Source organism: Mastacembelus armatus, chromosome 7, assembly GCF_900324485.2.
Source record: "Mastacembelus armatus chromosome 7, fMasArm1.2, whole genome shotgun sequence".
NCBI classification, from domain to species: Eukaryota; Metazoa; Chordata; class Actinopteri; order Synbranchiformes; family Mastacembelidae; genus Mastacembelus; species Mastacembelus armatus.
Genome location: NC_046639.1, coordinates 3,623,073 through 3,638,213, shown reverse-complemented (window position 1 = coordinate 3,638,213; position 15,141 = coordinate 3,623,073). Strand labels below are relative to the sequence as shown.

Genomic DNA, 15,141 nt, shown 5'->3' with positions numbered 1-15,141 from the left:
TTTCGGTATGTCACTTCCAGCCAAGCGCTTTAAGGTGGATGAGGGAAAGAGGAATCTCTGCTGCAACGAGAAGAACACACCAACAACCACACACACACACACACACACACACACACACACTCTCTCAATGCAGAGCCTTGGCTGCTCTTCCTAATGTAATGGAAATGTTACTACCAATTTGAGAAGACATTCTGACAGGCCAGGAAGGGAGATGATCAAATACCGAGTGATAATTAAAAAAAATCACACAGTGATAAGGGACAGGGTGCGACGTGACAGAGGGAGAGGTGAATGAACTGCAACATGCACCAACCATTATCATACCAAAGTCTAGAAATAACTTGGCAATCTGAAGATAAATTCTTTCACTCTAGTAGAAGGAAAAAGCCTGATGGTTGAGAAATTAAATTGAAAGGGATGGGGAGAATATTATGAAAAAAGATGGCAAAAAAAAAAAACCTAAATGGAAAGATGAAGAAAAAAATGCAGAGAACTGAGGTCCCTCCTTCTTAATAACTTCTGTCTATCCCTGGACAGAAGAGGAACTGAAGAAAATGAATAAAGTCAAAAGTCATAGATCTTGTGGTCAGCTCTGGGTCACAGTCGGAGAGCTCAATAAAACTTGTGCAGGAGGGTTTCTGTAAAGACGCCGCACAGCTAGGCTGCAGTTAAATTGGTTGGGGAACTTGAAGGAGTGACCATTTAAAAGTGACATTTGTGTTGACGTTGTGTATCAGCTATGACTTTTCAGATCTGATTTTATAAATTTCATGAAGATATAAAACATCATGCTAATGAAAATAAATGACACATTCAAACAAAGACAAAAAATACGTTAAAGAGGCCTGTTTTGTCTTCCCTCACTGTTTTATGCACATAAGTAATACTACACTATGTATTTGACCTTTTATGTCCATTTGTCTGTTAAGGATGGTGTTTGTCTTCTCCTTTCTAAGAAAGTGGTGCTGGGTTCTAGTAATCTTCACAGAAAAAAAGAAAGATTTAGCAAAAACCTTGGAATAAACGCTTTAAAATATTACATTTCTACTGAATCCTATTTGGCTGGAAAAGTACACATAACCTTAGGGTCTTATCTGTGTTTTACTTGGAAAAATGTCATAATGCAATAATGAAAAACATAAAAGAATGATTACATTTTGTGAGATATCACTACATCTTTGTTTCACCTAATCACCAGCATAATTTTGTATTTATGATATTTGGATTAAATTCAAATATTTTTACCATGAATGTAAATTGAATTTCTGACTACATTTTATTAAAAGTGCCAATTTGCAGTTTATGGTATAAACATATAGGATAGTGTAAAGTTCAAATTCTTTGCTGCTATCATTTGTCTGCTTCCATCTTTTTTGCATAACACTACACATCACTGACTAATATTCAGTCACAAAAACACACACTACCATATGTCCTCTGCACTCATGCAATCCTGCAAACTGCTGCACCAGTAGAGTGCAGAAGTCATGAACGTGACCCTTCATCCATCCGGAACACATCCTTTAGATCCTTTGATGTAATCGTTAAGCTAGCTGGACTCTTTCCCTGAAATATCTCCACTGGTCACTGAATTAAAGAGGTATAAAGGCATGAGGCATGTGTGTACTCTATGCGTGTGTGTGTATTTTTTCCTCTGAGATGCTGTATTAAGCCTATCACGTTTGCTGCTAACTCAATAATCCCCCAAGATGACAACAATCAATCAAGGATAGAAAGGTATCTGCCCACCCAGACAGACAGACACACACACACACACACAATCACACAAACCCATATGGCACAATTAGCCCACAATTCATAGGAAGCAGGTTACTGGAGAGTGGGGTAGAATTTGATCAGAATATACCAATGCTCTTCCAGGAATAGTGAGCGGGCTACAGAATGGCCCGTAAAAGCCTTCCACCAACATCCTGCAAGCACAAATGACTCCCCCTAGAGTGACGGAATCTCTTAGTGTGTGTTTTGGTTTTCAGTGTGTTTATGTGGAGAAGCATGTTGCCCACACATACAATTTCTCGCACCACAAATACTAAGCAATGTGTCTCTCACACCTCTACTACTGCCCATCCTTTGTTTGCTTTTCATCAATGTTTTTTATCCTCTACTCTTAGCTTTCAAAAACCTTCAATCCCTCCTGCCTTCAGCCGTGTGACACCAGATTATTACCAACGATTGTTCACCTCGATCCTGCTGCTTCTGTTACGTGATGTTAGCTGGCATATGTTCACTGTTTCCTGAGGTGTGGTTATAATAACAAAGGGCCCATTAAAGAACTTTTGGGATTGGGCCCAGCCTTACATTATAATTTCATCTCTCTTGAATGCACAAATCAAGAATATCAAAAGTTCCAAAAATTTCAATCACCCTCAAGTTTTGTAACATACCGTGAAGAAGAAGAGATAGAAGAAAGCACTGATAAAAGAGGGATGAAAGCAAACGTGTCAGAGGAAAAAAAAACATTTTATCCACATCATTTGAGAGCTAATTAAGCTGTGCATGCATGCCTGAGATAAGTGTCTGAAATGCATGAAAAACAGTTTGCTTTGCCTAAGCATCCGACTGGGATTTAAAACAGAGACGCAAACATAGCAAGTTGATCTGACAGTTGTTTATGATTAATACCTGCCACAAGCTGCAGCAGCAGGACACACTTCTGATGAGGTGTGAGGTGTTACAGCGAGAGAGCACCCAATGAAGCTGCCCCGGAGTGAGAGCAACAAAGGTGACTTTCATTTCCATGGCTCTCTACCTTTTCAGCCTCCAGGTACTATACTCACATCAGTGTTTCTCATTCTGCATGTGGCCTCTGCAAAAGGTCCTCTGATAACATGCTACCCAATGTGTCATCAGGATCTGTGCCTGACAGGTCTATGTCTGTGTGTGTGTGTGTGTGTGTGTGCGCACGCTCATCCTGTGTGACTTCAGGCAGCATGAGTCAGTCTCCTCTGTGTGAAGGAGCATAACTGACTCACACTGGAGCAGAAAGCAGACACCAAAGAGTGCCAGGAGATGTGAGGGGTAAAATACAGAAAACTCCCACTACTACTTTTATCTCCTGTTTTTACTTAGACATACTAAGACATTAGTAATGAGGTCAGGTCTGACAAAATGATAAGAGTCAGAGGGGCAATAACCAAATTACCATTTCTTTGTCTTATCCGTGTTGAGACAGTCTTTACTGCCTGCTGGGAGGCAAAGACAAGACGAGGCAAAGTATGGCACATTATTAAAAGTCAGTCAGCAATTCTTGCCTGTCTCTTTTATTGTCTTTGTCTCTATATTTTGCTGATATAGAACAGCTGCATTCATGTCCCTCACGAATATGGCAATTACCTACTAGTAAGTCCAGTTCTATGAGTGGTTCAAGGGTTGGGTGCTGAAAGTCCCCCAGGGGGAAGTCTCACGGGTAAGGAGATGGTTATCAGGATACACAGAGAACAAAATATGTCTTTCTCTGCGTGTTTCATGGGAATTACTTGATAATTTTACCTCTTCAGGGCTTAAAAAATACATAACTAAAACAATCACCCTTTGAATGAACTTTTGAAAATCTGCTGAAACATTACAGATTTCTTCATAGGCTCAGCAGGAACTGAGAAACAACCAAAATCTGTGTCAGACATGGGCCCAGTTATACTTAGTTTAATCAGGTTGGACAGGGTTTCACTGCCACAGGTGTCAGGTCTGTGTACCTGTTTGTTTTATACCCAGTTTACCTGAATGCCAGTTATTGTTGAACAAATGTAATATAAAACTAGTTATTTATCTGTCTGTATATTCATTTACTATTTGATTGCAGGGCATTTTTATTCTTGGAGCAGGATGTGAACATAGAACTTTCAGTTATTTTTATAACTTATTTTTTAGAGCATTTAAACAATTACTCACATTTTGTGTGATCTGTGACATTTGTAATCTGTGTTGAGGGGTTGCATGAACACATAGCTTTATTTAAGGGGCCACCAGACAAAACATTTGGGAATCAATGCTCTGGGGATATTCTAGGGAGAAAGAACAGCTTCCACACCAGCATTTATAGTCAATACTACCACCACACTGATTGATAGAGAAAGCTTTTTGTGGGCTACATAAATACTCAGAAATGGTATTACTGAAAAATTAAGTAGAATAAGGAGGACAGTAACAGACAAGCTAGGGATCAGAGGCTGACTGGCTTTTTTTGTGTGCCTTGCTTTGCCCTGGCTTGTCTTTACCCTGTGACTCTCAGCAGGCAGTAAAGTACTTCTCAAAAACTTTCTCCAATCCAATTTTTCACCTCTCGCCTGGGTAAAGTCATTATACTCTGGTGCCTGCCTGGTCCTTGTGTAACTAATGGGGCTATTCTCAGTATGTGTGTGATGGGGAGTGTGTGTGGCTTGGGTACGTGGAGAGCTGGATAGATAGATAGCCCTTGGTGGTGCCTGGTCTAGCAAAGCTGAGACAGGGATTAAGGGGTAGGGTGCCGTCATAAGCCACTTTCTTCTTCACTGTTTGAAATATAGTCTGAAAAGTAAAACACAGTAGCTGGTCCCTTTGTACTTCACCAAACACCACTTGTTATAGGTCGTGGTAAATGAAATGCTCAGGTAGCTTTGATTTTTGCAAAGTGACTACTGCAAGTCTATATGAAACAAATAGCTCTTTGTTTAAGATGAAGTAAGTTCATCTTCCAGTGCTCTTAGTGCTAATAACATGCTAATCTCTCAATGCTATTGGGAACACACAAATCCGTCCCCCTGAAAGAATCACGATAAAAGCCAGCGCTTTGATCAGTCTCCCTATGGACACTGGCAACCTGCGGTACTTAAAGCTTCACTTTTGTCATCTGTCCTGTGTTTCTGTTATTGTTCCTCAATTTAGGAATAAGCTCTAAACCTCTTCTGGACTAGAGCCCCTAGTCATTTTGAGGTCAGATCATTTGAGCTTATTAGGTTGAGTTGAAAGCAGCTCTCCCTTCTCTGTATACAGCCCATGCTCACATCAACTGAGAGTCCTTGTCCTGTCCCCTCTGTTAACTGACCTTGTTACTGGTTAAAGTTGTCCCACTCTGAGACACTCCGATCTCCTTTCTATCTCCCCATCTCCCAGTTTTCCTATCCCACATCTCGTCTCCTCTGCTTTGCTTTTCCATGTTCATTTGCTTTACCTTCAGAAGTTTTCAACCACTTTGGAAAATAGTTTAGTTGGACAATACATGTAAGTTCCCATAGATAACAGTAAATCTCTGACACATAAAATTATTTTATTTTATTAAACCTATGTGTGTGTGTGTGTGTGTGTGTGTGTGTGTGTGTGAAAAACATATTTTTAATCTGCAAGTGAAAAAAACGTGTTGACTTTACTTCTCTAGTATGAAATAAAAAGCATTTTGACATGTCAGTGGTAATTAAGCACAGGTGTAAATAACACCTGCATATTACTTCACTATTATTATTATTTCTTGTCACACTGTCATGTCTTATCAACACCTTTACTTTTCTACTCTGGAAAGTCAGAATGTCTGCTGTGAAAAAAGCCTCTGAGTACCCACATACTTGATGAGTGTCAAATGACAGCGACAGAAGGGGTAGTGAAAGTCCAAAAAACTGCGTCTTTATATCACAAGTCGTAACAGCCAGTATTTCATTTGAAAAAAAAAAGAAAAGAAAAAGAAAATAACCTCCTTGGTGAAATGGTGTATCTATATTACATGTTCAGAGACATTCATTAATATGTATACAAAGTAAATAAAAATCCCACTGCTTTTTCACTGGATAAGAGTTGAGCTGGGATGAACTTGCCCATACTTGCCTCAGTGGGGATTTAAGAAGGACTGAATAAGAATGACAGCTACTGGCAGTTTTGACTGTCAATCAAATCTGATCAAAGCACACTCACAATTTTGACCATTCAGCATTTTTAACTGTTCACTCTTAATGACAGCAACTTAAAGATATCGTTTTTCACATTAACTGTTATTAATTATTATTTTATTTAAATTATCATCCTACATTTTCAGGGTAGTGGATATTAGTCAGAGCTTCATTTAACATCTCGCTTTTCAGCCAGAAACCGTTTTCTGACTCACAACAGCCTGCACAAAACTGACCAGGCAGCATTTAAGGGATTTCAGCACAACAAAATAAAAGATCAAAAATCTAACAAGCTGACTTCATGATGAAGCAAATTTTACTAAGATATGGCCAACTGTGACATCCTTCCTCACATGGCTGGTGTCTTATCTAGCTCAGTCTGACATCCTGCCTTTATCACTCTTCCTCCACTTTACCATAAACCAACATTTCTTTTAAGTTCCCTACCAAGGTAGCAGCAATGTTTGGATTATCAGAGGCTAATTTAGACTTTACTGCATCAACTTGAAAAGGAATGCAGCAGCACTCGGTGTTGTGATTTGTCGTCTTTTCCTTGTGACTCCAAAGTCGGTGTTTGTTGTGTGGGTGTTGTATGGAAAATGAAAGATGAGACATCATGATGACACACACGCATCACACACAGATACAAGTGTAGACCAAGTATATCAGGTGACATTAACAAATACAGACACAAAAAATAATAGATTTTTTAGAGGAGCTGACAAAAGCAGATAAACCCAAACACTCCAACAAAGGAAACGATGGAAGAAAAGTGATGAAATGAGAGCATGTTAAACTGGCCAATCCTCTCTCCCTTTTTGACTCACTATGTCCCAGATCTTACAAAATGCTGTTTAGGTTTCGCCCCAATTAACAAGTAGGAAATTTAGCTGCGGCAGAGGAAATTCTCATCAAGGATACGCAGTCAAGAACGGCCAACAGCTGTCAGCAGTCTGTATCCCCCAGCTCTGCTTTCCATAATTTAGTCAGTAATGTTGCTCATTTCATCATAACATCACTCTTAATCTTTCATCCACCACTAGAGTAAGTTACACTGTGTGCATAACTGCCGTCCAACCATTTGATCACACAACAATTAGAGCAAAAACAGCTGTGAAGTCATCAGCCGCTTGTACAACAAGGACTGAATGCCAAAAACAGTAAAGGGATTTGAGCAAGATGAATATCCTTCGCAGCCATTCAACTGTGTGTGCTCTGTCACGATAGCCATCCCAGCTGTGGTGCTCCCAAAGCAATTTATTCGATGGCATACTATAACAAATGACACTGCTGGAACCGCTGGAACGGAAAGAGAGGAATGGGCTTGCAAATAGTTTGAGTTTTATCTCCATTATAGCTTAATATTGCAGCGTCATTCATGTGGAACACACACAGAAACACTTGGATGTGGATGTGTACATGCACACCCACTCACGTTTGCCAGCCCAAGGTTTTCACTATAACCACATAATTAATGGTCTGTTAAACTGAAGACATTAAAATGGTGAACAGTTAGGAAAAAGCCACTAGGGAGAAGGAGGAGATGGATTTTCAAAGAATACACATATTATTATAAACCAACAAAAATGCAGTAGCCTAATTCCAAACTCCAGGCAAGGTCAAAAAACAAAAAGGTCATTACCTTTTCACAATTAGTATAAAACCTGGCTGCTTGGCTGCTTTCATCTGTTTAACAGCAATCCTCAAACAAAAGTATAAAATAAATGGAAACAGATAAAGTTGGTAGCAAGAAAGTCTCTCAGCTGCGTGCGACTACTGCATTTTGGGTGGGTCATTTCTGTGGTGAGGTTAAAGACTATATATGTAAGGAGAGCTATCTTTAGAGTGACAGTTGTCTTGAGAGCAGAATTATACTGAACCCTGTTCTATGCAGCCCAACCCCCTAAGGTCGTCTACCAGCACTCGTCTCTCTTTTCAGCACGCTAACTCAGATTTGCATCATAAATCCCCATCTCTCCCAGGTTGCTTTTTATTTCCTGCAGGCTCTCAGCATCTTACTGTATACGTAAAGGTTGCCATGGTAACGGAACGTTAGAAAGGCACATAAAACGGAGGAGAGGGAAAGCTAAACATAGAGATCTTGAGTCTCTGGGTCATGCTCATAATTGGCCTAGAGTGAGAGGTCAAACCATCACCCATCCCCCTTTTCTCTCCCTCTCTCTCTTTCTCCCAACTGTTCAATTTGCATCTCCCCCAGATCTCCAGCAGCTTCAGCCTCACTGATAAATCAGATAGTAATCAATAATTCAAACATATTCCAACCTGGGATCCTAACAGGGGGAGAAAACATGCAGAGGAGGAGGCAAGAAGAGAAAAAAAAATGGAAAGGAGAGATAATACAAAGACTTGTGTTTTAACAAAGGATACAGGTTAAGGGTGGAGCACGAACATTCATTTCACATTCAAGCAGTGTGATTCCCAGGTTGCATTAGGTTTTCAGGTGAGATGCTGACATGCTGAGGGGAGCTCCAAAAGTCTGAGTATGAATTCATTATGCATTCACCAGCCACCGTGACCTACAACACTAACACAGACAGCTTTTCACAAACACTGGAGGCTGCTGTTTAATCAGTTTCATCATCTTTTTTTTTTTTGATGGGGCTGGTACTTGCAGCTAAGGCCATACAGGACCGTCAGGGTCCCCCATTCTGTCGATCCAGGCTTTTCAAGCCTAGCAATCAATACAGTCTAGGTCAAGACCACAATCAGCAGTGAACACCGGGGGGCCATTTAGCAGCACAGGCACAATCCTCTCACACAAATACACAAACATTACTTTACCTAACCATTGCAACCTGCATGACCTTCAAAAAGAAAAGAAGATGTGAAAGACAATAAAAAGTCAATTGTTTTTTTCTGTGTTGACATAGTTTTTAATTACTGGTCATCCATCCATTCTGACAACAGTCTAATTCGGGATTAATGTCAGCTGGAGCCAATCCCAGCTGATACTGGGCGAGCGGCAGGATATACCCTGGAAAGCTCACCAGTCTATACCCTGGAAAGTTCACCAGTCTATACCCTGGAAAGCTCACCAGTCTATACCCTGGAAAGTTCACCAGTCTATACCTTGGAAAGCTCACCAGTCTATACCCTGGAAAGTTCACCAGTCTATACCCTGGAAAGAGAACCAGTCTACACCCTGGAAAGATTGCCAGTCTACAACAGGACTAACACATAAAGACAAATAACTTGAGAATCACCAGTAAGCCTAACCCCAACCTGCATGTCTTTGGACTTTGGGGGCAAGCTAGAGCATCTGGAGAATGTTCAAATTCTACAGCTATTTAAACCTAGAACCTTCTTGCTATGAGGCAATGGTGCTAACCACCACACCATTGCAACCATTCCAACCATTGCTCATGTAATTTTAATTGTCCTGGTAGCTAGTAAAGCACTGTGATAAAAGGGCAATTTGGCCAGAGTGCACCCTGCCTATCACCCAAAGTCAGCTGGGACTGGCTCCTGCTCCAGATGCACCCCCCCCTCACCTATCATGGATGGATGATGGATGTTGTCTAGTAAAAGAGTTTCTATCAGTGATCATGCCTTTCCAGATTCTACTCCATTGAACCATTTCAGCCAGCAACCTTTAGCAGACTTGCCAACTCAGTTGTGCGCACTGGTGGGACTGTGCCTTGGGGATATTCTAGGACATGCTAGCTAGTATCAATTTAACATTGCTGTATTTTGTTTTAATTCCTTAACTAGACTAGGTTTTCAATTCATTTAAATAAATGCTAGTCTGTTTTAAGTTAGTATTGTGAATACTAATAGTAATACATGTGAATGCATGTGTATAACCTATATGTTAATAGTGGTAACTGTCTTCAAATTCCTAAGCACATACTGGTACAGCTTCATTTAAATCTACTTTCCCAAATTTAGAACTCATCTAATAAGCAACAACTATATTGTTGTTGGCATCTGTTGGCATTTGCTGAACACATCTAGTTTATGGGGAGCCCATCTCTGTATAGCAAACTGTGTCTAACTCACACAGACACCACATTTTGTTTCTGCATGGATAATTCAGATAGGGATGCTATCTTATTCTGCCGCCATCTGTGAAAGCCAAAGCAAACAGTAAAAAAAAAAAATGTGTTTGTGCTCACAGTGATATGAATCACAGTCCAGGGAGGCTTTATGAAAACTTAATAGCAGGCCCAGAGAGGCAAAGACAAAGAAACAGAGAGATAAAAGAGCTGTGACCGTTCACTCTGTTCCCACTATCTCCTCCATCAACCTGGCAGAGCCAAGGAAATACAGTTCATTATCATTGATCACTGGACTCCATGCTCACATGCTCAATTATTCTAAAGAACTTACACATATGTACTCAGCAAAGCACATATCAAATAAGTTTCCCAAGCAGATGTCTGCAGCATCTGTAAGAGCTAAAACTGATAGAAGCCCTCTGGAACTGGCAAGACACAACAGGGCTATGCAGTAGCAGTAACTCTCACACCTGTAGCAGACACCGTTTTATTGCCATGCAATTTGCCCCAGCTGCAGTAATTATTCTTAATCGCAGTTGCGTGGTGCATTATCAAAGCAATGGCCTAAGACCTTGTGTTCATGTGCGTGTTTGTGCGTGTGTCTGTCAGCACACATGCCTGTGTTGAGTGGTGAGGTGGGAGAGACAGTATTTTGATAGACATCCAGCATCTTTTAGATTATGAATATTAAATTTGAATGTTGGTGTTTCCATAAAGGAAAAGAGTTAGCAGTGAAAGCAGGGTGGAAAAATATCATAAACCCTTTGTAGATGACGTGATGCCTGCAAAGGGATAATGTTGCATCTTTAGAGATAACACTCTTCAGGATAGGGTGCTCTACTTCTGTGCTAAAACTTTCCTAGAAGCACTTGGTTTGAACCCGCTCTTCTTCTCTAAAGCCTACTCCAAAGTTAGTATATTCTCTAGCTATGTCATCAAAAAAAGTAAAGGAAAAGTGGGCAGTGGGATGCGAGACTACGTACACATACACGCTCACATAGTGCATGTAGGTAGTCTGACAGTTTTGAGGGTGAAGATGAGGCAAAACTTGCAAATCTCTGCTGCCTTTGCCACCACACTGACAGCACTTTATCCCGTCAAGCCTTCCACAGTGATAACACGGAGACCTTTTTCTCTCCTGGAACCAAACAAAACCCCTCCCAGTTCCTTTCTTTATTTCTCTCATCTTGTCAGAGGCCCAAAAAGACTCCCCTTCCTACTACTGTAATCTTTGGCCAACACTGGACCTACTAACGGATAATGCACATTTCAGATCTATCTTTGTGTGAAGACGGATGCATGAAATTGGGTCTTTGTCCCTCGTGAGGTTGCATCAATCAGTGCAACATTACGGCCAGGCATTTTCAGGGTCAATGTTCGGCTCTGAGCTGATTAACCTTGTTCAGAGTGATTATTCGTGTGTGTATCTTCCTGTCTGCCCTTTCCTGAAAAAAAGAAATAAAAAAACACCCAGCAAGTCCAACAAAAAGGCCTACTTCATCAATCACCTACTGTCCACAGAGCTGCTTTCAGAATCATGACCCATTTAGGACTATGTCCCCCCACTAGGCCTTTTGCTGACATTCAAAATATGTCTGGACTTGGTCCCATATCTGATCAGGTCAGTTTTAGGTCACAGCCACAAACAACCAGCTTGCATCTCAGAGTACGAACAAATCATTAGAGAGTGCTTCCTTCCGATGCTCGCCATTCTTTAAAGCAGATCGGTGTTCTGACATCCATCTAGCCCTACTGTCTGGAACAGTTAAGTTGCAGAGCGAACAGAGGCGTTTCAATCAATATAGGCTCATTATCTGTTGCCTTCTGTCCTAGAGAGATGAGTCCCACCGCTTGGCCTGTTGATGAGGAAAGCGCACCACAATTCAATTAGGGGATGGCCGAGATGCCAAAAGAGGTTTGATCAAAGCACTCTGCCCAGCTAATTAGCACACACAGCGGTTCGCAAGAGCTATTTTTACATCTGAAAAGCAGAGCATGTTGTTTTGTTAATAGTAGTTTTAGCCTGTAATGGACTGGGAATAACCTGCCTCATTGTCAATGCATAGGTTTGAGCCAGGGGGGAGTGGGGTGGTCCCCGTTGTGCTGCTCCACACGCATGCACACATGTATATAATAATATGAACATGCCCACGCACATAAACACACATGCCTACAGCTAGATGACCTTTAAAAAGGTCACACAGGGTTTAATGCAACCCCTTTTTCCAGGTTAAACTCATTAGAAGTGTGCAGATGTGTATGTGTATGAGTGTGTGTTTCTGCAGACAGGAAGCATCAGGTCATCCAGAAATAGTACCAGGGGAAAATAAAGCTGTTTCCAGGAGTCTTCAGGGACTTTTTAGGAAGCCTGCTGACAGCTTTATAACCTCTTAACAAATGCTCAACGTCCTTCTCTTTAATGAGGCAAAAAGGTCCGAAGTCTGGAAGGAAAAAAAACAGGTGTGTTCCTCAAGGTGGGTTCATAGCCCCATGTGTTTGTGTTTGTCATCAGAGCATGAGGGAGAATTTTAATTAGAAAGCAATTCTGAGATGATTCTAACTTAAACCAAATAGACTCCTGAATTTCCTACTCCCCATATCTAATGTATCTACAGCTACAGAGCTAAAACCCTAAAGACACTCCAGTGTTACACACAAACACACACCAGTTCTCTATTAATTCTGAAAATGAAGCAGGGAAAGGGCAGAGGAAACTAAGGCCAGAGGGGGCAGGAATTCCTTCAAATGACAGCAAGAAACAACTACAGCAAACACTTGTCTTAATCTTTTTACTCTGAAAAAACTATTTTCAATTTGGGTAACAAATTCTTATATCGTGTATGTGTGTGTGACAGTGTGTGCCTACCCAGGCAGTAGCCAGAAACTGTGGGTTATTGTAGAAATGCTGGTTTGGAGGAATAGAAGACTGTAAAGGAAGGGGGTGGGTGTTTTTCCTTAGCTGCATTTTTATACCATTTTTGTTCCATTTTCTTTGTTTTGGGATTTGCTCATGCAAGATACAATACATCACAAATTTCCCCTTTGACGCTTAGTGGGAAGAAAGTTTCATTGCTCCCTTAGCTGTTAAAAGTGGCATTTTCTTGGGGGCTTACGGTTTGAGCAACCTCACTGTTTAATACCACCATAAACAACTCCTGTCACACTCTGCCAAGTAACCTCAGGGATAGTGGCAAAGGCAAGTTGGCCTGTGAGTCAAACATAATCTGAGACCTCACAGTTACCTTTACAAAAATGTCAGTCGCATTTCACTGATCCCAAATTCTCCAAGTCTGTGCAGCTGTTGTTTTGAAGTACTGAAGAGCAAATTCTCAAATCTTAAGATCAGAGAAGAAATTAAAGTATATGCAGACAGTTTACATGTTTTTCATCAGGAGGCAACAGCATGGGCTATGGGGAAAAAGCCAGTCACACAGAACTACATGATGGTGCCTTTGGATGATACTCCAGTGTGTTTGAGCTGGCAGTAGGTCAGCATTACAATATTCAATATTCACCATTACAATATTCAAAAGAGCAAATCCATAAATGTATTCATGCATTTTCATCAAATAACACAGCGGAGTTGCCACAGTGCAGTAAATCACAGTGCCACTATTTCAGAAGAGCTGACTTCCTAACACCAACCCCAGTGCCATATGTTCTGTGTCACGGATCAGGCACATTAGAAAACAACACTATCCACTTAGAATGGGCTCAGAACACATAATGTTTTAACCCAGAGGAATATTATTACACGAGAATGTCACTAAACGAGAGAGGAGGAGACGAGAAAACATGAAGTGTTTGCGGTGTCTCATACTTACAGAAGTTTTACAGTGGGTTACCATGTCTGTGCTGCAACAGCACATAGAAAGACAGTAAATTACAAAGTAGTTTATCATTTATTTAAAAATATGATGACAGCCCTAAAACTGTTTTGTCGCATTATAAACTTGTTCAAACAACAAGCAGAGAACTCACCAGCTGTAAAGTGCAAAGGAAGATGAGAGTGCATCGTCCGCTGCAGCAGCCCATTGTGTCAGCGGTGTAAAACGTGACTCTGAGCGGGAGAGAAGGATTTGGAAACTGGTCGGAGGAGCTTTCAATGTGCCGACCACACTCAGTCCTGACCCGAGCACCCGCGTCCCATCTCCTCTTCTGCTCCGGTGTCTCTCTGCTGGACCAAAACCAGTAGCAGGAGTGTGTCTGGTTGTTTCCGCTCCAACCGCCCTGTCGCACTTGAGGTGACTGGCTGGGTGAATGTTTGCAGCCGGTGGGAAAGAAAAGGAGGAGGAGAGTGGGAGGTTGGGGGCGGGGGGGTGGTTGACCGGGGTTGACTTACCCGACCACTGGTTTCTGAACGCTGTTTGTGGTGTGGCAGACGAGAAAGTGCGCACTTGTTAATTGACCATGTTTTAACATCCGCAATTAATTTATTGCCATGGTGACCGAATGTATTTCCCATTAAGCCAATTAAAACGGGTTTATATAAATGACTATCACCTACACATGAAGTGACACTTTTGTTTTGGGGCATATTGTGGCCAAATGTTCGTACTGGGGTTTATTAACAATAGATGTGAGCGTCTCATTTCGGGTTTAATGACTGTGCTGTGGCAGAAGGGGCTTGTTGAGGAGCTGTTAGTTCAGCTGCTCTGAGAGCTCCTGCTGGTGGAGAACAAGCGCCATCTTGTGACTATTATCAAACAGAAGATTTTAAAAAGCAGTGCAGCTCATATTTTAATGTTACAAGTCTATTATTCACGGGCAGCACTGTGGTGGCACTGTAACCTCACAGCAAGTAGGTCGTGGGTTCGCAACCCGGCCTTTCTGTGTGGAGTCTGCATGTTCTCCCTGTGCTTGTGTGGGTTTTCTCCAGGTACTCTGGTTTCCTCCCACAGTCCAAAAACATGTATGTCAGGTTGATTGGTGACTCTAAATTGCCCATAGGAGTGAGTGTGAGTGTGTGAGGTTGTTTGTCTCTATGTGGCCCTGTGATGGACTGGGGACCTGTCCAGGGTGGACCCCTGCCTTTCACCCAAAGAGAGCTGGGATAGGCTCCAGCAGATCCCTGGGACCCTGGTTAGGAATAAGCGGGTATAGAAAATGGATGGAGGTCTATTATACAAAATGGAAGCCAAACTCAGCTCAGTTTATGTAATTTTCCCTACGACTGCCTGCAGTTAACAAGTGTTCTGGGGGCTTTTGAGTGTTGGACATCCTTGTTACAAATAAACTACTATTGTTTT

General features: G+C 41.5%; 1 protein-coding gene across 1 annotated transcript in view; it reads right to left on the bottom strand.

Moving 5' to 3' along the window:
* Positions 1–14,141, bottom strand: part of nkain4 (sodium/potassium transporting ATPase interacting 4) — a 38,166-nt gene extending 24,025 nt beyond the window's left edge. The window contains exon 1 of the mRNA XM_026333129.1: positions 13,874–14,141. Coding sequence (XP_026188914.1) covers positions 13,874–13,927 — 54 coding nt within the window. The 5' untranslated portion in view covers positions 13,928–14,141. The remainder of the gene's footprint in view (positions 1–13,873) is intronic.
* Between the last annotated feature and the right edge of the window lie 1,000 nt (positions 14,142–15,141).